General features: G+C 39.6%; 1 protein-coding gene across 1 annotated transcript in view; it reads right to left on the bottom strand.

The window, feature by feature from the left end:
• Fhit (fragile histidine triad diadenosine triphosphatase) overlaps window positions 1–23,114 on the bottom strand; it is a 1,428,341-nt gene that overhangs the window by 270,429 nt on the left and 1,134,798 nt on the right. Inside the window, exons 5-6 of the mRNA XM_057769802.1 lie at window positions 10,642–10,787; window positions 7,743–7,772 (exon numbers count right to left, since the gene is read on the bottom strand). Coding sequence (XP_057625785.1) covers window positions 7,743–7,772; window positions 10,642–10,787 — 176 coding nt within the window. The remainder of the gene's footprint in view (window positions 1–7,742; window positions 7,773–10,641; window positions 10,788–23,114) is intronic.

Here is a 23,114-nt window from a genome sequence, read left to right as displayed (position 1 = left end):
TCACAGTTAAGAGGCTGCCCCAGAGTGTCAAAGCTAGTAAGTCATAGAGATCACCTTCCCATGGCACCTCTGGCAGATGCCAAGGCACATGAACTCTTCGACTTTGCTGATAGTTAGGTGTTGTCTATGTACACTCAATAACAATATGGCCATGTCATGTGTAAGACCTCCTGATCCAGGAAACTCAAAAAGGCCACAGGGAACAGGAGATTAAAGATAATTTTTAATAACCTTTCTTTTAGAGAACTCTTTTTCTGCTGGAGCAATCTAGAAAGTAATTGCTAATATTTCAAGTTATTAAGACATACTTCCTCCTGCATTAAAAGCATAAAATTAAACCTTTAAGTACAGCATCCAAGCACCACAAACACGGAAGAGTATATGCAAACATTATCTATAAATAGATTGTGAGATTACCTACCAGGAATAAATCTCTTCCCTCAATATACCCAAAGATGCTCATGTAACAGCCTCAGAGAAAATGTTTCATTCTAAGCTTATTAGAAGGCATTCCTTTTAAAAGAATGAGTTTACCTTAGTGCCTTGGCTTGGCTAGAATTACACTTTGGATTAGGATTTAGTGGTGTGGGATGTTTTGATTGCCCTCTCACACTCTGGAGACTGACAACAAAGTTTACTTTGAATCAGAAGTCAGAGCTAGCTACTAGCTGGCCAAAATTAGCCATAGAGATTTTGGAGAGCTAAGGACATATGGAGAGACACAGAAAGTGGTAGGGAGGGCTTAAAGAGATGCTCAACCTTTTTGATTGAGGAAGGAAAGAGAGGAGGTCATTGGTCACTTCTCCACTGTTTCTCTTATCAATCAGGTTCTTATTCCAATATCTGACTCCTGAGGTTTTATTGATAAGAGAACAATTAGGTAAACACCTTTTCTGGCATCCAACATAGGGCACAAGATAACCAGGCAGCTACTCACCATTGGCTTTTCAACTCCATGTGAGTCTGGAGATTTTCTGTTACAGTCTCTCTACAGCAGCCTATACCATCCCTAGTACCAAACACCACAGGTGGCTTGGGCCTATATGCTATTGTACATCTCTGTCACTCAGGCGGCTCTTCCTCCCCCCCCCCCAACCACTCTTACATTCCATCATGCAAGCTTCTTCCCTCTTCTGCAAGTCCCTCTGTGTCTGCTTTTCAGGTTTCAGGTGGCTTGCACCCTTTCCCTGTGGGTTGTGGGCTTCCCTTGGAACCTCTCCTTGCAATACTGCCTTGCCAGCCTGGCTGCCTCAACACCTGCTTAGGCTTTTACTGCTGCTGGGGCTGCCACACACCCTCAGCCATCAACTAAATGTCAGCAGATGCAGAAGTCCTCAACCAGGCTGTGCTCTGCCTGCATTCTCAGCCGAGATGCACAGCTCAGTGACAGCCAGTCTCACACATTGCTGTGGTCATCAGTGGATCTGGTGAGATACCTGGGAATTCTTAAGGAGGGAATTAGTTGGTTTTTTTTTTGTTTGTTTTGTTTTGTTGTGTTGTTATTTTTGTTTTAAAGAGTTTCTACCCATGTTAAGAGTGGGGAACATTATTACAATGTAAGGAGTTAGTTATCTGTTTGGATCCACAATGGACGGTCTGAAAATGAAAAAAATTAAATGAAGGGATAAGCAACTTAGTTGGAATTGACATAATGTTAATCGTAATCATTAACAGTTTGATAATTCATGCTTTATTCCTAAAAATGATTTGATATTGGGGCCAAATATAAAAAAATTGCCTGATAAGATGTTAAGATACAATCTTTAGAAAGAACGACTAATGAGACTAAGAAAAATATTCACACAGAGACAGAGGAGTTTAGAGCAGAGCCTACTGCACATTGCATTATGAAACTGAGGACGGGCAGCCCAAGGTCATTAGAAAACAAACTTTAACTCATCCAACTACCACTTAAGAATGACCACCAGATGATAGGTAGCCTCAAAGCTATGCAAAAGTTAACATGGTTCTTGTAGAAATGTTAGATTTGAACAGATTGATGGAAGCAGAGGTTTTATTTGGTATGCATTCACCTTTTATGGAGTAGATGCTAAATTCATGGGCAACTCAGAACAGAATTATTCCACAAAACTACAGCAAGATTGGAAGTTGGTCCTCAGTTGTAATGGAAAGCATGGTGGAAATAGGAAGCTAGGGTCATAGAACAAGAAATTAGAGCTAGCGGTATGGATATTTTCTAAGATCAGCTTCTCAGAGAAGGCCAGCATGCTGATTTGCCAAAGACAGTTTAGATTTGATGATCTCACCTTGGCCCTATGCTACATAGAGGCTTTGAAATGCTTGGAACAGGGTTGAAAACTAGTAGAGAGGACTGAGTCATTTACTAAAATTATACAAGGCTCTAAAGAAGCCTTCCTTGATATTTTACAAATATTGGCTTTAACTGTAGATAGAATATCAGATCCAAGGATTAGACAAACATTAATAGAAAATTTGGCTTTTGAAAAAGTGCTAACTTAAAATGCAAAAGGATGACTAGGCCTTTAAAGGCAAGATCAGCATCAATAGATGAATGGATTAAAAATACAATTGATACTATAAATTTAAGGTTATCTTTGTTGTGCTATTTATATGTTTCCACACTTGTTTAAGGTGTTGTGCCTATGTAGCTTATTTAACAATATAATTTAAATTTCTAGTCCTTGAAAGTTATTATTACAAACTATTTAGGATAATTAAGAAATATAGTTTAATAGTTAGTCATCTAGTGATTAAATTTGTGGCCATGTTAGTATGTTTTCAAAGTTAAAAAGAAATAAACTTTAGATAGCATGTGGTCTTCAAACACTTCAGAGGACTATAAAATATGGCATTTAAGATGTTTGAATAATATGGTTTTTCACGACAGTGAGGCACATCTTCTCCTGGCAACATCAATCTACTTCAGAGAAGATAATGGGCATCAAAGATCCTCCATATGGAGTTTGCTTTCTTTGTAGCAAAAGTTAGCCATTTGGACAAGAAAATGTCCTTGCCTTGACTGCTGACACCATGCTAGCACACTGAACAAGAATTACATAAAATAAAGCAACTTCCAAACTTAGCTATGACAGGTTAGGAGAGTCCTTCAAATTTCCTGCTTCACAGAAAAGTCTCTCAGATATTCCAGGCCAGCCGGGCGGTGGTGGCGCACGCCTTTAATCCCAGCACTTGGGAGGCAGAGGCAGGCGGATCTCTGTGAGTTCGAGGCCAGCCTGGTCTACAAAGGGAGTTCCAGGACAGGCTCCAAAAGCTACAGAGAAACCCTGTCTCGAAAAACCAAAAAAAAAAAAAAAATATTCCAGGCCAATAGGCTGACAATGGATGACCTTGCAGAGGAACTTGAGTGACTGTTCAGGAAGTCAGTTATTTCTGTCATTTCTATAGTTTTGGAAGTTATTTGTTCTGTAATTTTTGTTTATTCAGGTAATATTATATTCTTCTGGGGGGCACTGATGAAGTTGAAGAATAGATAGTTATAGTTACAGTTTTCCATATTACCAAATTCAGAAAAGAAACTCACAAAAGAGGTACAAAGTGTATATGGTTGAGAGACATAAAAGGTTAAATTGTTTATTTATGAAAATATTTGAGGCCTAAAAATATAATTTTGGATTGGGAATACAAGTTAGTATAAAAAGGGAATCAGGTCCAAAATGTTGAACTCACCAAGATAGAATAAATAATGGAGTATTTTCTCTGAATTTGCCAAATGTAATTGGGCTGGATATTCTTAATGCAATATCTAATAATTGTTCTTATTGTATATAGTTTTACTATATTAGAGTCAAAATTTTGCCTTACTATTTAGAAAAGGGAGAAATGTTCTAGGATATTTTGATCTCACTCTGACACTACTGAGACTGCCAATAAAATTTGCTTTAGTCAGAGGGCAGACGAGCTATTAACTGAAGAAAATTAGACAAAGGTTTTAGAGAGCCAAGGACATATAAAGTGACACAGGACGTAGTAGGGAAGGACTTAGAGAGATTCTAGGTCTTCTGGATTAAAGAAGGTGAGAAAGAGGAGATCACCAGTTGCTTCTCCACTATTTCTCTGATCAATCAGGTTCTTACCCCAATATCTGACTCCCAAGTCTTTATTGATAAAAAAATCATTAAATAAACACTTCAATTTAGGCATATAATTTATGGAAATATTTAGTCTGATGCTTACAATATGGGAATATTTCACAGAAATTTCAGGAAACCTAAATGCCTGACTGTACAGTGGAAACAGAGGAGCATCAACTGTCGCTTCCTTGGGACTAATGATAGAGACTCAGGAGTAGATTATTCTCAGCACAAAAAGCACAGAAGCACATCCATTTGATCTAAGTTTTATGCAGCTTCAGACACAAAGGCCTAAAGAAACAGGGCAAAGTATTTTTATGGAGAAGAGGAAGAGAGCTCGGAAAAGAAAGCAGCGCTGTGATCTAACAGCAGTAAGCTGGGGTAATCTATGGAGACCTGCTTGTCCCGAGTCTTTGCAGCTTACCAGAAAAATTAGGGCCCTTCTTGGGAGATTGTCTTATGTCTACTTTTGGGGTAGATAGGTCAGATAATTCTTTTATGGCCTCCTTCAAGGAAAAATGGTGAATGATGCTATAGGGTGAATCTTCCTCCTGCCACAGTTTTCTCAGTTTCCTTCATCTTAACCTATTCTAGTGGCCAACAAGTCAACTTCCTGGGCAACATGTTCTAAGCACCATCAGTAACGACAAAATCCAAAATCCAAAATCATAATAGATATGTGTGTGTGTGTGTGTGTGTGTGTACATTCCCTGGAGACTAAAGAGACAGCATGAAAAATGAACATTTGTAAACAAACAAATGTGTAAGAGACAATGAAGAATTTCTTGACAGGAATCCACCTAGCCAACAGGACAGGGAGCATGATGTTCACCAGGGCAACTTGCGTGGGTACAGGGCAGGGCTGAGTAGCTGAGACAGGACACCGATTTCCTCTGAAACCTGCAGGGTGTCCAGATCACCGCACTGAACATCTGGTGCCTGGCAGTGTTCTACCTTTAAGCTTGAGAAGGAAACCGAATAATCAATTGTGAACTAAGAGGTCACTTTTTACTTCAATATTTCCTTTTCCTTGTTACATGAGTCTTACTGAGTAAGCCAGGCCACCCTGTGTGTTGCTAGGCAGAATCTAAAGCCCCAGGAAAAAAATCTTGAAGTGCCATCATGTTCAAGAGGCTAACTCAGTGGTGTCCCCTCATTAACAATAACAACAGTTGCTTCAGGGAAAAAGACCATTAGTGAGCTATTGCTATTACTACCTGGCATGAGACAAAAGTGATTTAGAGCTCAGACATCAGACACAGCACTGAGAATCTCACACATAGGAAAAGGGGAAGAAAATAAAAAAGGATATGCCCCAGGCTTTTCATGGTAGGCTGTCAAACATCCCTTTAAAATGTACAACAATGCGAATTTCAAAACATCAAATGCTCCCAGCCTCAACCCAGAACCTTCAAATGGTACATCTGGATTCTGAAGGTGCCACTTTGCTCCCTGGAGAAGCTGCCTGTACTGCAGGGCGGGGCTCTATGCATCCCCGGTATCCGAATGCCATCACTGAGTTACTTTGTCAGCAGAAGACAACATGGCTGGGAAACACCCACTTTTGAAAAGATCAGACTGTGTGTAATAATGAAGATTCCCGTCCTATCCCAGCGTTATTAGTTAGGAGGTTTACTCAAAACAACAACTGAGATCCTCTGTGGTGGTGGCTAGGCTGTTTAGCTGGCATCCAGATAAACTTTCATGGAATGTGGTGTAAATATCACACAAAGTTTGACAAACACAGAATATATACTTCTATATAGAAGGACTTGCTGTAGCAGAATAATTAAGGTTTACTATCTTTTCAAGGTGGACTCTGTGTGTGTGTGATGAATTGTTCTTTGTGTATGATATTTCACAAAGAACGTTAATGGAACCCACAAATTTATACTGCAGAAATGCTATGACTGGTCTGAAAAGAACAAAAGATTTTTAAACATCATACGATTATTTTAAAGAAAAAAAGATACAATTGTTTACCGAAATCAACTTAAGTAAAACCATACTGACTACGGTAAGTACACTCAATCATTCACATATAATTCTTTATATTATAAATCTGTCCATCATCAACATCATTAAAGCTAACAAAAACATGACACCTTGTTCAGGTAAGTGGGACAATATAGAGTCTGAGACCCCATAGTCATGGTCTTTAGCCTTCTGGACTCAAGGCTTACTTGTCCCCTTTAAAGAATTATGCTTAAAAAATCATCTCCATCTTCCAAATACCGCAACATCTCTATCAACCACAAAAGAGAGCCCTTAGCACTCACCCCAATTTCATCCCTCTCCTGGTCCCTGGGAACTTCTAAGTTATTTTTTTCCTATTCAAGTCCATTTGTATAGCAAATAATTTACCTGCCCTCTTTAGAATTGTGAAGTAAAATCTTGAGAGTACATAATCCACCTGCTCACATAACATTCATCTGTTTACCAGTCTGTGTGTTCTACTGTATAGCTGTGCATTCTTCCATGCACTTGCTCTGCCTTTGGTAGTTTCCATGTTTGCTGAAACTTCACCAAACCCCAATCCAGTGCATTTTAAATTTACATTTGAATTCTGAGTTTTAAAACTCTGGCAGCCAAGCTTGAATATCTATGCATTGTATTTCAAGAATAAATTTCAAAACAAAGTTACTGATATTACATCCTCTTTTGGCCTCTGAATATTTGGATGCTCAGCATGGTCAGGGACACAGATGGAAGCAGAATGTCGCTCAGTTGTGTTTGCTACGTCATGTGTTTGTAAAAATTGGGGTCACTCTTTTTATCACTAGGAATTTTCTGGCTTTCCTTTTGAGACAACTACTCACCATGAAACTCCCCACATATCCTATCTCCTACATACCAAAGTGGAGCCACATTCATCTGGTGTGACTTAGTGTCAAATTTCCCTGCTAGTCAAGGCCACCCCTAAAGCCCAAAGCTTTATTTCACCATGTGTGACATCAGCTGTATAGTATGGTTGGCTTCTTATTTCCACCACCTCAAACCCAGTCTTCTCTGTCACTTAAGCATCGAACCCAATGTTTTGTGAAATAAGCTGGACTCTTGTTTCATAACCAGCAGGCTCTTTTAGTTTTGTCCTAGAGGCTGTCATAATAAATCCATCCTTCCTCTCTCGCACACTTCAAAACCATTTTTGAAGTCCAATGATCCCATTAAGTTTGGACTTCGATATTTAGTTGCTAGAGAGAAGAGAAATATGTGGGCATGAAGAGAAAACAGGTCAAGGGACCAGGAGGGAAACAGGCACCTGGCACACAACAATGTCTTCTTCTTGAAGAAGGAATAAGTGAAATTAAATTGTGTGCAGAAGTAAAAATATACCAGGTGATCTAGTCTGTACTGGACCCATAAAACCCATAGAAAGTTGAGGTGCCCTGCCATGTTCTGATTTAGGACTCCTCGATTTGGTTTCTGTTTTAGCATTTTCACAGTAATGATTTTACTACACAGGGTAAATGTCTTGTAGACTAACGGGAAACATACTGTTGGGCACAGTTTATAATGTCAGGATTTATGGTTCCAACACCGAGGGTCTCTCTGACCTCGAAGATAACATAATGAAACAGCAGTGTGCCGCAAATGGCTCGTTGTGATTTTTTTATTAGCTCCCATAATCACCTCTTATTAATTTGTGTGCACATAATAACCACTCACCTTCACAGTCTGTCCAGCTTCAGGACCATCCTAGAAGAAGGAGAAAGAAAGAGAAAGAGTTGAGGTGAGAACTGACGGATGATACTGCCTGCTTATTCAGAAATATTGCTCATTAATAATTTAGATCCAATTTCATTGTGTGTTAATTTGTAGTAGTCCCATGGGGACCATTCATTCTGAATGTGTGGGACCAGACAGGTCTCCAATTCCTTCTGAGTGAAGAATATGTATAAAATGATATGAATTATCAAGCAAGCCACTCCTTTCTACTTTTCATGCTCTTTGCGTTCAGTTATGGCTTTAATCACATTAAAGGTAAGGCCGAAAATGTTTGAGGAGGCAAAGGACCACAGTTTGGTTATCTTTAAATCAGAAATCACTTAATTAATATCTGATTGAATTTCTCCTCTAGAAATCAACAAAGCAAGAAAATGAAGCGTTTAGATGGGCACAATCTTTTCAAGCTCTTGTGACCTTGAGGCAGAAGAGTAGAAGTGGTTGATGGGGGTGTACCCTTATCCATGTATCTACCCTTCCCAGATTCTCATGGGGGTGTACCCTTATCCATGTATCTATCCCCCTTTCCAGATTCTCATGGCCAGCAAGACTATGGCCTACTGTCATTGTCATTGTTGAATACAAGCACACAGGCCTAGTCTCCGAATGCCATAGAAAGGGAAAGTGGCTGCTCCAGGAAGAAGGTGGCAAATTTCTTGGCAATAAAAAATTTCCAAATAGAATTTCCAGTCTGTGGTTTTGGCTGAATACACCTCTCTGTGAACCTGACTAGTGGGAAGGATTCATGCCCCATTGGCACAAGTCTGATGTGCATATCAAGCCTGTTCAAACCTGAGCCATAACCTATTAGTGGCTTATGAAGGGAACGCATCATTTCTAATCAGTGCTCAAGAAGAAAGCTGTTAGAACGTGGACGTTGAGTTAAGGTTACTTTATGCAACTCTAGCTCTTTATCTTCATAGGTGGTGTGCATGTGATGGGGTACAAAGAATTGTTACACACACATATGTTACTGTGAAGTATAATTTTAAAGCGGTTCCACAACATGACTTATGCAAAACTGCTCTAATTTTACACATAGTCAGCCACTATACGAATGAACTATGCTCTGATAACCAATCCTGATACCTCCTGGCAGATGTTCTCATCCATTTCCTTTACCTGGTCTCATTGGAAACGGTTCACAACACAGGTTTGATAAACCCACCCCAAGTTGAACTACTGTATGAAGGTGACTCAAATTGTATTTATAAGGATGCTGAGTTACTCCCAATACAGAGAAACCAGAATTTGTGTTTCGAGAAAGAGATGAATATTTTTGGTCAAAGACTTCAGTATATTGACTTTCTATAACCTAGTCTATTTGGGGGTCTTTGATAAAAAGCACAGGAAAGATTATAAAGATGGTGTGAGTGTTAACAATTGATGGCCATGTGTTTTAGAACCAATTTTAGACATGTCTATCAGGGAGTTTCTAGATTAGAGTGATCGAGGAGGGTAATTCAGTGCTAAAAGTGGGTAGCAGCGTCTCAAAGACTAGTGACCTGAACTAAATGAAAGAAAGAAAGAAAGTAGGTGAGCTGAGCATCAATACTCTTCCTTCAGGGCTACACTGTGGCTATGGTTTGAGCAGCCGCCTTGTATTCCTCCTACTATTTCCCTAATCTCACACTGTTAGTCAAAAATGCATGCACCTTCGCTTCCTTAATTCAGATCTGCTGGGGTATTGTGTTACAACAACAAGACTAACTGATGCAGACGGGAAGTGAAGCGTGTTGGCTCACTAGAGCAGCTAGGATACAGTCCCTATATGTGGGAGAAGCCAGTTAATGACATCTAAGCACAAGGGCCCTTATGCGTGCATGGCTGTCCCTAGCCCTATCCACAGGGAGGCGAAGAGGCTCATGTGGTGTTACTAATTTACTCAGTTCCCAACTGTTGACAGATGTATCATGGACATTCCCCTCTCGACCTGAAGAGTACTAGGCCAAGTTCTATCTGTCAATCTCTGGTGTTGAAAAATCTGTTTTCTTCCATTTGTAGCGGGCCATGCTCAACAACCCCAAGTAAAAACCTGTGACTCAGCACTGTGGTCTGTATTATGTTTAGAGAATAGTGAGCCCTACAGAGAAGGCTCAGATTAGCTGTCTTGCCATTGCTCTCCTTGGAGCCACAGTTGTCAGAACATACCACAGAGTAAAAAGCCTTCCCCAACTCTGCTTCCCATGTAAAATCCTACCACTGGTTAGTTTTCATCAACTTGATACAAAATAGAAAAGAAACTAGAAAGAGAAAACCTTGGTGAGGAATTTCTATCATATCATCAGATTTGCCTGTGGATATGTCTGTGGGGAGGTTTTCTAGATTGCCAATTGATTGGGGAGGGTACTGTGAGCAGGATGAGCTCTGGGCAGGTGGCTGTGACTGTCTAAGAAAGGTAACTGAACGTGAGCTCAGAAGCAAGCTATTAAGCAGTGCTGGCTGTGGTCTCTGCTTCCAATCCTGCTTCCAGGTCGCTAACTTTTAAGCTTTTGTCTTAGCCTGCCTCAGTGGCGGGCTTTAGTGTGGAGATGTAAGGCAAATGAACCTTTTCTTCCTCCAAATTGCCTTTGGTTTGTCTTATCCCAACAGTGATGTCACCTAAGTCAAGCCCCTAAAATCTCTTGTCTATGACTTTCATCTATGTTGTAAACAGCACACCAGGTACTTACTGTGATGCCATTCCATAGAACACCTTGGGGCAGCTGCCTTGGATTAGGGCCATCTTTTTTTTCTGTGGATCACTAAAACTACTTTTCTGCTAAAAAGGCTGGGATACAGAGCCCCGCACACAGCTTTGAGAAGAAAGGAAAAAACGTGTCTGAACAACTTGTTTACTCACTTGCATGGAGAAGGTGATGGAGGTCCCCTGGAAATGTTTCTCCACCACTGACCCTACTCTCTGGGTCACTTGGAACAGATCGGCCACTTCATCAGGACGTAGGTCACGGAAGCGTTCCACTGGCCTCAGTGGGCACACGAGGACGTCTGCAATTAGGTGGGTTAAGGAAAGTTTGGCTTGCTTTGGGTACAATTCTTGGGGCGTGGTTTATACAGACAGCATTAAGTCCCCTTTGTTCGGAACCTGAACTCTTGAAGACTAAGAAACGAACAAAGAAATAATTAGCAACCAAGAGCATTAAAAGATGGTTAGTTTACTTTGTGGGAGACAGCTTGGCACACAGGAGAACTTAAGAAAAGACACGGTCATGTGCAGGGTGATACCAAAGCTCGCTGTGATAATTGCAGCAGGAGGCAAGATCCGTTCTGGGCCATTATCACCTGATTCCCCCATTCTGAGGCTCATCTTCCCCAGTAGCAAAAGACATGGTGATGGAAAAGCAAATGGACCATCTAGGCGGTTTTACTAGAACTTCATGATTACATTGTCAAGCTTCCCTTTAGAGAAAAGATAGGAACATGGGAAATGTGTGGTAGCAGACTACTTCAGTTTTACAGGGCTACCGATCCTCAGAAAAGGTACAGTGAGCCTCATCTATAGTTAACAGACATGCCACGGTGGTCAGATGTGGCACATGGGTGAGCAGCCTGTGGGGCGCACAGATGTGAGCCTGCTCCACCTTGACGGAAGACCAGAGAGTGTTAGCTTATTCTTGCACTCTCAATGTCATAGACAAACAAGAGATTCTGACTTGGGGTGTGGTTAGCTAGTATTTGGGGTATAGAGGTGAATCTGCTCCATCTGGACCAAAAGCTAGAGAATTTAAGTCTATTCCTTACATCATGTTAATGAACTTTGTTGCCTCCCCCTCTCCTTTTGGAGTGAAGTATATATCTATGTGGAAAATAAATGCAGACAGAGTCAGCACTCACTTAATTTCCCTCCCTATGCTGTTCTGTGTTTCTGTCTTTTACTTTTCTCATACCTGTTCCTTTTGCTTAGTTATTCTAACCCTTGTACTCCTACCCTGGAACGTACAAATTTTGTCAAGGTAGGTCTCCAACAGCAGCCTATGACATGGGTTCCTTGAATGACTAACTGATAGCAAAGATATTTCCAGTTAAATACTGAAAGAAAAGTCATCTCTTGTGTCAAAGAAACTGCATTCTACAGCTTAGATAGGGCAACATATTTACATTTCTCATCTGAGAAAATACCCAGGTATAGAGAAGAAGGATTAAAATTTATCATTTATTTGGAAGCAAATGTATAGTTATGGTTACATTAATATTCTACATTTCTTTTTGTATATTAACCTATTGTATATGCATACATACACACATATGTATGAGATATATAGACTTGCCCTTGTGTGAATATATGCATACAAGCTTCTTGACTTGTGAAGGAGGTGTATCTCAATGAATCCACTGTAAGCTAAAATACCTTTACACAAATTCATGGAATACAGCTAACCTAAGGAGCATCAAGGCCTTCCATAAACATTAGCCCACAGATGGGAAACATTATCTAAGTTTTGAAATAAAGTACTGACAATCATATGTAATTGATTGAAGGTTGTAATGTAAGTGAAAATCCAAATGGGTAGATTGGAATGCTTTCCTAGTACTGTACTGAGAAATGAATGTCAACCCACTATACTCGGGGATTAACTGCGTGTATATACACACTGCATACACAATTTGTTCACCTTCCAGACACTTGCTAGAGAAAGCAGAACTGTTAATTTTTCTTTAAATGTATCCTCCCCCTCCCCTGCCCCTTTTCTTGTTTTAAGAAAGCATGCCTGGAGCCAAGCAGTAAGGGACCTCATAAAACCACAGTCCAGCAATTGCAAGTCTCACCAGAATACAAAGCGCTTTAACCCATCACACTGTTGGACTCAAGGCCTTGGGGGCAGGACACAGAGTTCAGCTTGGCAGGCCTGGTTATTATATGAGATAGGGGGAAAAGAGGTAAACAGATGAATTTGGCCTAAATTCTGGGAATTCACATCCACAGTAAACCAGGAAAGGGGCTATTAATCTGAGTTCATTTTTCAAAGGGAGAAGGGTGGCTCTACCCACTGGCCATCTGATACTAACAAAGATAATCACCCTTCTCTAGCAGGGCTGTTTGATTATCTTGGATCAATGAAACACTTAGAGATGAAGAATTTGCTTTGTGTTCCTTTCTTTTTTAAAAAATTTATTTATTTATTTACTAATTAAGGATTTCTGCCTCCTCCCCGCCACCGTCTCCCCTTTCCTTCCCCCTCCCCAAATCAAGTCCCCCTCCCTCATCAGCCCAAAGAGCAGTCAGGGTTCCCTGCCCTGAGGGAAGTCCAAGGACCTCCCACCTCCTTCCAGGTCTAGTAAGGTGAGCATCCAAACTTTGCTGGAGAGGTTGTGGAGTAAGGGGTACACTCATCCATTGCTTGTGGGAATGTTTTTCTTTAAGAAGATTGCCAGCCTCTACTCCCACAGGGTTGTTTTCTCTTTCGTAAGAGGGACTTTCCCATCCTCTTCCTCCCTACTTTTTTCAACATAATATTTTCACTGATTATTTGGAAATTTCACACAATACACCCCGATTACACTCATGCCCCATTTCTCTCAGGTTCATGCATTAAAAAAAATACACCAAGTACAATTTGTGTTGCCCATATACTCCTGGATGATGGTCAAATCCCAGTGGCCAGCCCCTTAAAGATAGTGGCACCATTTCCCATGCCCCTATCAGAAGTCATTCATTGTGAACCTCCCTTTCCTAGTCCTTTCTTAAACACATTGGATATCCATCTTTCCTTTGATTCTCAAACATACTAGGCTCCGTTCCTCCCAATCTGGGGGAGCTTTCCTCCACCTCTTTCATCCTCCCGTTCCTGCTTCTTTCCCATCATTCAGATTTTAGTTCCGCAGTAATTTCCTCAAACAATTTTTATGATACACATTTTTCATTACTAGCTTATTGTCCTATTTCAATTCTTCTTATAACCCTGGCCACCAGCGGTTACTGTTCTTGACTGGTCCCATAGGAAGAATGACTTGGTCTTGGTTATTGTTCAATGGTGTCTCAAACTCCAGAGACATTCAGTACTGCCAGAGTGCATAGATAAATGATAACCATGCACTCATATCAGCTACCTCTGAGTTCTAAGAACTTGACTAACTACAGGTGATATTAATGTAATATCTAGCTTTATATATAAGAGAGGGATAATACACTGACATTTTTCTTTAAATCAGGGACATTTGTTTTTTTTTTTAACATGAATCATGATTAGAACTAATGTTTAGTGCTAATTCAGAAAGGTAGACTTATTTTTATGTAAAATAGTATTATATGAGCTCAAAGGAAACATAATTATGACAGTAAGTTATTTTAGAAATCCTCTTAGAAGTAGACAGAAATGGTTTACAGAAGTGATTTATTTCTATTTGGAGTCTTGGAAATCTGTATCTGTATAAATGCTGCTTCAGATTATGATTAAGAAATGTCATTCCACTGGGCCGTGAGGTAGCTCAGTGATTTATTTCTTTCCTAAAATGTTTGAGGCTTATGAGTTCATCTCTAGCATTTGAAAAGAATAAACGTAGTTCATATATTCACTTACATTGAACCCCAGTAATATATGTGCACTATTAAACTCTGGCCATAACATAAAAGAGATAATTGCTCTTATCTTCCTTCCATCCCCAAAGGCAAGGGAGGTACGGATAACCTCAGTAAAGAAAGAAGCACAGATATAAGCAAAGAGAGGTTGAGAACAATAAAGAAGGGCTTGTGCTGGGACTCTGGATGCCAAGGTGGATAGAAGAGAAAGGGGATTTTGAAGAGTCTGCACTCTATCATCCCAAGTTACCATAGCCTGTGAGCAGATCATTGCAACCCAGACCCAAGTACACTGCTATGGACTATAGAGGAGGCTGAATCTAGCTCTGCTTTGGGTGTTAGATAAACTTCTCCATCTGCTTTCTGAGACTACTGCCCCTCCAGAATCAGAGGAAAGATGCTTTTGGAAACAGTCTAATAATTTAAATATAGACTCAAAGAAAGATACAGGGCAATCCTCCTGGGGGCAGAATCGCTGTTCTATTTATGTACTCCTATCTACTTAACCTTTCTAACGAGCCCATAAAATACTATTATAACTCTAGTCTTGAAGTGCTAAGTTATGGCTTACAGAAAAGAAACTTGCCAACCCAGTCTAACCAAAACAGGATTATAATGAGAATCAATTCCCAGATCTGCCTAATTATACAGACCATGCCAGAGAGAGTAGCGCTATGATAGTATCCCGCTTAGAGTTCCATGTTTCGGTTTGGACCTGACCTTCACTAACTATTATATCATTATATCCTTACAGAAGAGGAAGAAGTGGTGGAAGGGAGATATTGTGCACATTGCTCAGGCTAGAGGCACACAATGTTAGATGAAGAAAACAGAAGAGAAGGATAATTCCACAATACAGAGAGAGCTTCGTGCTGGGTCATAGCTCTCTTGTCCTAACAAATAATTACAAGAATCTAAGAACCATCTCACAGCAGTGGTTGAGCTGAAGGACATAAGAAAGGACAGGATATGTTTTGGCCTTTTCCATTTTTGACTTTAGGTTTTTTTTCCACATGTGTTGGCTCTTCCTAAGGAAGATTAGATGCTACAGTCAATATCGATGCTTAGGGTTATCTCACAATGAATGTCTCTGCTTATTAGGCATCTAATTATTGGTAATCCATGGCTTTTTCACAACATTTACATCACAAGAGACCGCCAGAAACTTGGTTTTACCTCTTCTTACTCTTTCCCATGCCTATCACTGCTCCTAAAGTGAGTTTCTTCATACAGAAGCAGTATTACTACATGACAAGCCCGATGTTACATTCATTGTATTTGCAGTAGATTCAGAACACACATACACACACACACACACACACACACACACACGAGAGACAGAGAGAGACACAGAGAGAGACAGAGAGAGACAGAGACAGAGAGAGAGACAGTGAGACAGAGACAGATAGAGATAAAAAAAGCTAATTGACAGATTCAAAGTCACAATGTTAGTTCAGAGCTTTATCTCTTTAAGTTCAGGATGTTCATCCTCCCAAATCAAAGTGCTTTCCGTTAAACAGGAAGAAGCTAAATCTTGCAACTCTGTAACCCTTCTCTGATACCAAGCTTTGGCAGACATCAACAGCAGCAGCAGAGATGTCTTCTCAAATCAGGGCTTCAGAATCTTTTATCAACAATATCCTCTAGCCGACTGCTATCAATTGCTGTGAGCTTCAAACATGAAATTCCAACGCTATTCCTGAGACCTCCTCTGCCGCCTTCCTGAACCTCAAAAGTTAGAGATGTCTGGTTGGATTGGGAGCAAAAGGAAAGACCGCAAAGGTCAGATTCTTGGCACAGGGACAACAAATGTTCATATGTTGCTATAATTGTATGAAGAATAAATTTAAGTTTGAAATTTCCTCACAAAGGAGAGTAATTGGTAGATTAAAGAAGCAAATCAAAACAAAGAAACAAACAAAAAACAAAACAAAAAACTTTCCCAAGGCATTTCTGTAACATATATTAAAATACAGAACCATGATAGAGAAAAGGAAATGTGTTAACTGGGGCAATTAAACAGGGTGGCAGAAAAGTATTTTCAGAATTGTGTCCAGCCGCCCTTTTATATTGCTTTTGCTTTTTAATTTGATCTATTTTAGAGATTAAAAATGTTAAAGTCAACAAATTAAATTACAAAAATATCACTAATGGTGAGGTTGGTTAGCATATATACAGATGAATTTGTAACAAGGTGGTATTAAATAATATGATGAAGAATTATTCTTTAGAATCAATAAGAGTTTGTACTCATGTATACCACAGTACTGCATGAAGCTAAATAAGAAGAGATTTTCATCCAGTATAATTTATCACTTATTCCAGTCTTTGCATTGTCTGTCCTCATATCTTTCTATGTTCTCTCTTTTCTTCCTTCCCTACCTCTTTCTCTCCCTCCATCCATCCCATCCCTCCTCCTTCCTTCTGTCCTTCCATCTCTCCTGAGATAATGGTGGTTATGAAAAACATTTAATGCACTTAACAGCTAACATACAGCTCGAGTCCTTTCATAATTTTTATTCTGAGGTAAGGTCTTGTTAAGTTACTTAAGTTGGTTGCAAACCTTATGGTTTTCTGGCCTCAGCTTCCTGAGTCAGTGTGAATATAGTTGTTACCATCATGCAGAGTCTCTTATAGATGCTTTAAGTTATCATTAATGTCATTTGAAAGAACATCATGCCTTTTTAAAGACAAGAATCAATGCATTTGGTTTAAATAGCACACTCAAAGAGCTTTGAAACAAAGTAAATTCTATTCCCTTGGCAATGTAGGTACTTCAGCAAATTTTCATATTGCAAAGTAGAACTGTGAACTTCAAATTTAATAAATATGGTTCCATGCTAAAATGAAGGAGTGTAGAATGGTGATGGTTTAGATGACATCTTTCTTCATTGAATACTATCATAGCATTGCAGTTATTCAAAGAAGAATTAATGGTACACTTAATAAGAATAGACATGTAGTTTAAAACAAATGGAATATCTAGATTGTGATCAACTGAGAAGAGTGTGATGAAGGTAACGATATGGCTCTATACAGGGTTGGGTAATTTTTTTTTTTCACGTGTATCTATTAGCTCATCTTTTATCCTAGGAAATCCTCGGGTCAAAGAAAAAGTAAGGTCATGATCATGTGGACAATATCAAGGTAAAGTTATATAATTAGTGCTCTTTGATTCACCCTCAACACTTAAACATGGCACTCAATGCTCAAAGGTGAGAATTACATTCATAGAGAAAGCAAAGGGGACTTAAATGGCAGGGCAATTCGGGCATAGCCTTTAGCTTAAATTTCACATATATTTTCTGTAAATTTTTCAACATAAAGGATTGATGTGGGCTGGCATCACATTGTGAAAAATATATTGTAAATTAAACTACTCAGATGAGAAATAAGTAAACAGTATCAGAAGGAGAAAAAAAAAACAGCAAAGACATTGTTTGTTGTGTCCTACTGTCTTATTTAGGGTTATTGTTGCTGGGAAGAGACCACAGCAACATTTACAAAGAAAACATTTAATTTATGTGACTTGCATATACTTTAGAGGTCAGTCCATTATCATCATGGTAGGACATGCCAGTGTGCAGGTAGACATGGTGCTGAAGAAGTAGCTCCATCTTGCAGGCAATACAAAGTAGACTGAGGTACTGGGTGGGGCTTGGGCATATATGAGATCTCAAAGCTCACCTCCACAGTGACACAATTCCTCCAACAAAGCCGTAGCTACCTCAACAAAGTCAAACCTCCTAATAGTGCCATTCCCCATGAGCTTATGCAGGCCAATTACATTCAAAATACCGCATTCTCCTCACTGGTCCCAATAATCTTGTAACAATATTATAATGAAAAATTTATTCAGTCCAATTTCAAAAGTCCCCATAGTCTATCACAGTCTCAACAATGTTTTAAAGTCCAAAGTTCAAAGTCTTTTCTGAGATTTGTACAATCTCTTAACTTTAATCCCTGTAAAAATCAAAATCAAGAAGCAGATCCAACATATAACTTCCAACATATAACAGCACAGGATATAAGTTATCATTCCAAAACATAGGGAAGGGAACACAGTGAGGAAATATTGGACCAAAGCAAGATTAAAAACCAGCTGGGCAAATTCCAAACTCTGCTTCTCCACGTCTAATGTAAAAATACTCTTCAGACCTCCAACTCCATTCAGCTTTGTTGACCGCAACATACTTCTTTCTCTTGGGCTGCTTCGACTCCCGGTTAGCAGCTGTCCTTGGCAGGTATCCCATGACTCTGGCATCTCTACATCTTGAGGTCTCCAAGGCAATTTAGGCTTCAACTTCACAGGTTCATTGCAATGGCCTCCCTAGGCTTCCATTAGGGACATCCCTGGCACCTGCATGACCTCAGCGGCTTTTCTTAGTCTTGGGGGCAAATTCTATAATCCACTTCTCCTTAAATCTAGAACCACATGGCCAAAGCTGTTAAGTTCTGCTGCTTACTGAAGCGGGACGATGGCTCCCTCATTCCATCACATCTTCATCATCTACAAGCCATATTTTCTATGGTTTCCTTCACTGTCTAAACTTGGCTGTCCTGAAACTGCATCGCTAGACCAGGCAGGCCTCAAACTCAGAGATCTGCCAGCCTCAGCCTTACCAGAACTAGGATTAGAGGCATGTACCACCATACTGTAACTTCCTTTACACAAGTTGGAAATTTTGTTTGGTAAGATCTTGTCCTGAGGTCACCACTCCCTTTATTCCATTTCTTAATCCATTCATCTCCTCGAACATGGGATTTAGTGCTATTCTACCGCCTGGTGTCCCGTTCTCAATCTGGGTATTTTGTATTTTTATTTGATCAGCTTAGTTCTTTTTATTATAAATCTTCATCAGAGTTAACACTAATAACTACACAACATAGTCTATATTAAGCTGTTCTGTGATTTCCTCTGCCAAAGAAATTAATACAAAACTCTTCACTTTAGCCTTGGGCTGACTTTTGGACAAGGGCAAAAAGCAGCCACATTCTTCACTAAAATATCACAAGATCAGTCTCTAGGCCACATGCTCACATTCTTCTCTGAAACCTCTTGTTCCCCACAGTTCAAATCATTCTCGATGCCATTGCTGTCTATACTTCTACTAGTATGACCCATTAAGCAGTTTTTAAAGCAATCCACTGCTTTTCTAAGCCCAAAGTTCCAAAGGCCAATTCCTTCTAACAAAACTATGGACTGGCCTATCACAACAATACCCTGATCCATAGCAGCAACTTACATCTTAGTGAGGGTTTCTATTACTATGAGAAGATCTCATGACCATGACAACTCTTACAAAGGACAACATGTAAACTTGGCAGTTCACTTACAGTTCAGAAGTTCCATCCATTATCATCAGAGATGGGGCATGTCTGCACCCAGGCAGACATGGTGCTGGACAGTTAGCTGATTGTCCTACGTCTTGCAGGCAACGGGAAGTTGACTGAGACACTGGGTGATATCCTGAGCACAGGAAACCTCAAACCCCACCTCCACAGTAACACACTCCCTCTAACAAGGACACACCCACTCTAACAAAGCCACCTAATAATGCCACCCCCTATGAACTCATGGGGGCTAACTACATTCAAACTACTACATGTTCAAATGAATGTTGGAATTATTAAGTGAAACTCTGGGGGCGGGGGGGAGGCATAAAGCATAGTTGCTCACTGCATCTCAATGCCTCCCTAGAATATGTAGGTCTCCATATATGTACCATACTCCTTAATACAGTACTACAGAAAAATACTATAGTGGTATAGAAAAATACATACATACCATAATACATTTCTTCATACAAATTTCTTGTAGTCTAATAAGACTGTAAAACACTGGATATAATGTAATTTATCTTTCCTTAACCTCATCAGGATATTTAATGCCTAGTGTGAATTATGTCCTTCCAAAAGAAATTGTACTCAGCAGTATTTCTCAAATTTGCATAACTATAAAATTATAATTATGATTTTACTAACTTAAAAATGCATGTATGTGTGCATGTGTGCATGCATGTGTTCATGTGTTTGTTTATGTGTGCGTGTTGTGAGAAGGCAGGTGCTCTAGTACCACTGTGTATATGTGGAGGTCAGAGGACAAGTGTCAGGAGTCATTTCTTGGTTTTTTTTTTTCCTTGGGTCAAACTCAGGAAGTTAGGCTACAGGGCAATTGCTTCTATCTGCTGAGCTATCCATCACTCAAACTTGTTGTTTAGTTAATTAATTACAGAAATCTATGTAGGACAAATGTTATAGAGGATATTCTTTAGCAGTCACCAACATCATTATTTAAAAGAGCGACATCTGGAGTTCTCTGAGTTTAAAACACAACTTAAAATTTGGGCATGACGACTCACACTTATGATCCCAGCACAGCGGATGCTGAGGCTGGAGCTCCAAAATAGCCTGAGCCCATATAAGGAGATCCTATCAATCATCAATCAATACCACTAAATATATATCTTATGAGTCATGTAGAAGAGAGAGGGAGAGAGAGAACATTCTGCTAAGAGGTAGAGTATTAAAAGATTATCACGGGAGATATGACTGTCATTAGGAATGTTGGTCAAACATTTTCATTTATTACCAAGTCTGGATCCTGGTAGGTGAGTAATACCCTAGGACTTTAGCTGTAAGTATCAACACAAAAATGATAGGCATCACTTCCAGGCCTGAGTCCCAACTCCCAGTATGAAGGCTCTAGAACTTTCTTTCCCACTTTGAGACAACTAGCCATGCTGTGCTAGGGTGTGACTGACCTAGAAGTCTAGGGCCTGGGATACTGGTCAGTATATGACACACTTCTTATCACAACGCCTAGACAAAGTTTATTACTACATAGTTTTTATCTGTTTTCTTAGCCCCATCCAACTTGTAGTAGCTGCTTAGAGCACTGTAGTCAGGAGGTTTCTGAGGCCCAGCTAGGGATCGGGAGGGAAGAATAGGGGGTGTGTTAGCTTTGACTGTCGTGAGGGAGGCAAGAATATCAGTGCACATACGGAGGACCTGACATTCTTCAATGATAAAGCAATAAAACTATTTTCTCAAGGACTCCCTTTCCTCCTTTCTTAATGATATAGAAGTCATTTCTGGGTCTCACAGTGGCTCTGAGTAACCATTATGGAAATCTATTATTATTGTTATTGTGCTACAGATAGACAGAAGTAACTGTGATTTGGATAATTCTAGTGAAGAGAGTTCTGGAAAAGAAGATGGACTGTCACTCAAATGTGTCTGTCCATCATTTGTAAAGACAAGAATGGGACACACGAAATATGAAAATGCTTTAAAAATGCTCTCAGGAGCTCTAGGTTGGAGGCATGCTGGGACTGAAGAAATATCACACACATGACAGCTGAAAGTTTTAAGAATCATCCCTAATGAGAAAAATTTTAATAACCACAGTTAATATTTATTGTGAAAACCATATCTAAAATGCTATAAATAGTTTTTTACATGAAAGATGGATCAGAGAGTAATACTAAAAATGCATAATTACTGGAGCTCTTCTAAAAATAATACATGGAATAAAAATAGTTCCCCAATAACCTGACATGTATACAGAACTATCAGCATCACTAGTGAGCTAGGGATGATTCCCTGACCATCTAAGCTCATAGAATGTCAGAGCAAAGTTAGACGCCCCAATTCCAGGACTCCCCAGAGATATTCCAGAGTGAGCTTCATTACTTCCAGAGAAGTATCTGAATTTGAATTTTAGGATTCTTTTTTCATTCTTTTCAAGAGCCATTTTGCATTAGGTCTTCAGAAGCCACCCTACCCTTACCACCTAAAGACAATGAGCTGATAGGTATGAACATGGAAGGAGAAGAGAGAGAATGAGAAGCCCAAAGGTAAGAGGTTCAAAGTTTTGGGCAGAGATGATAGCCAAGATTTCCTAGAACTGGAGAAATAGCCCAAATAAAGACAGACGCAGTTACCATTCTTGGTTCCATACACTGAGCTACGCAAAGGGGTTCAGTTACAATTTGTTCAAAGATAAATATAGCCTGTTTGTTGCTACTCTTGGAAAGAAAAACTTTTTATGAATATTTAAATTGTTGTTGTGTGAATGCATAGAATGTATACATACAATATATGTATATGTTGTATAAATGCAGATGTATACATAACATGGCACCTTTGAAGCTCAGAGGGCAATCTCTGAGGTCAGTCCTCTCCTTCCACTTCTTTGAGGTAGGATCCAATAGTCTCACCACCACATAAACCAGACTTGCTAGCCCAGGACCTAGATTTCTCCTGTCCTGCCTTCTGTATTACTGTAGGGATGCTGGAATTACAGAGGTGAGGTAACCATAGCAAATTTTACCCAGGCCTTGGGAATCTCAAGTCAGGTTTCATACTTACATAGTAAGAAGTTTTTCAACTGAGCCACACCCCCTGCAAATAATATTTTCTTCAGGAGAATGAGGTTTCTTATGAGATCAACAAAAAGTCAAGACTCCTCTTGTTTAAAAATGTAAGTAACAAATTGTAAATGTATTCAACCCACAAACAAAAAAGATTACAGATCTCAGTTCTGTATCGCTGTTGCATAATCCTATCGCATTCTGTGTAGATGTGTTGATCTCATTGGTTTAATAAAGAGTTAACTGGCCTATAGATAGGCAGAAAGAGGTTAGGCAGGAGAGCCAGACTGAGAGAACAGTGGGAGAAGAAGGGTAGAATGATTTCTAATTGGTCTTAACAATAAAAACACGGAGTCACTAGTCAGATGAAGAGGAAGCAGGACGTGTACAAGATGTATATATGCATATACATATGTGTGTGTG

Source organism: Chionomys nivalis, chromosome 5 (genome assembly GCF_950005125.1).
Source record: "Chionomys nivalis chromosome 5, mChiNiv1.1, whole genome shotgun sequence".
Classification (NCBI taxonomy): domain Eukaryota; kingdom Metazoa; phylum Chordata; class Mammalia; order Rodentia; family Cricetidae; genus Chionomys; species Chionomys nivalis.
Note: the sequence above shows the minus strand (reverse complement) of the source record. Positions and strands in the feature narration are given on the sequence as shown.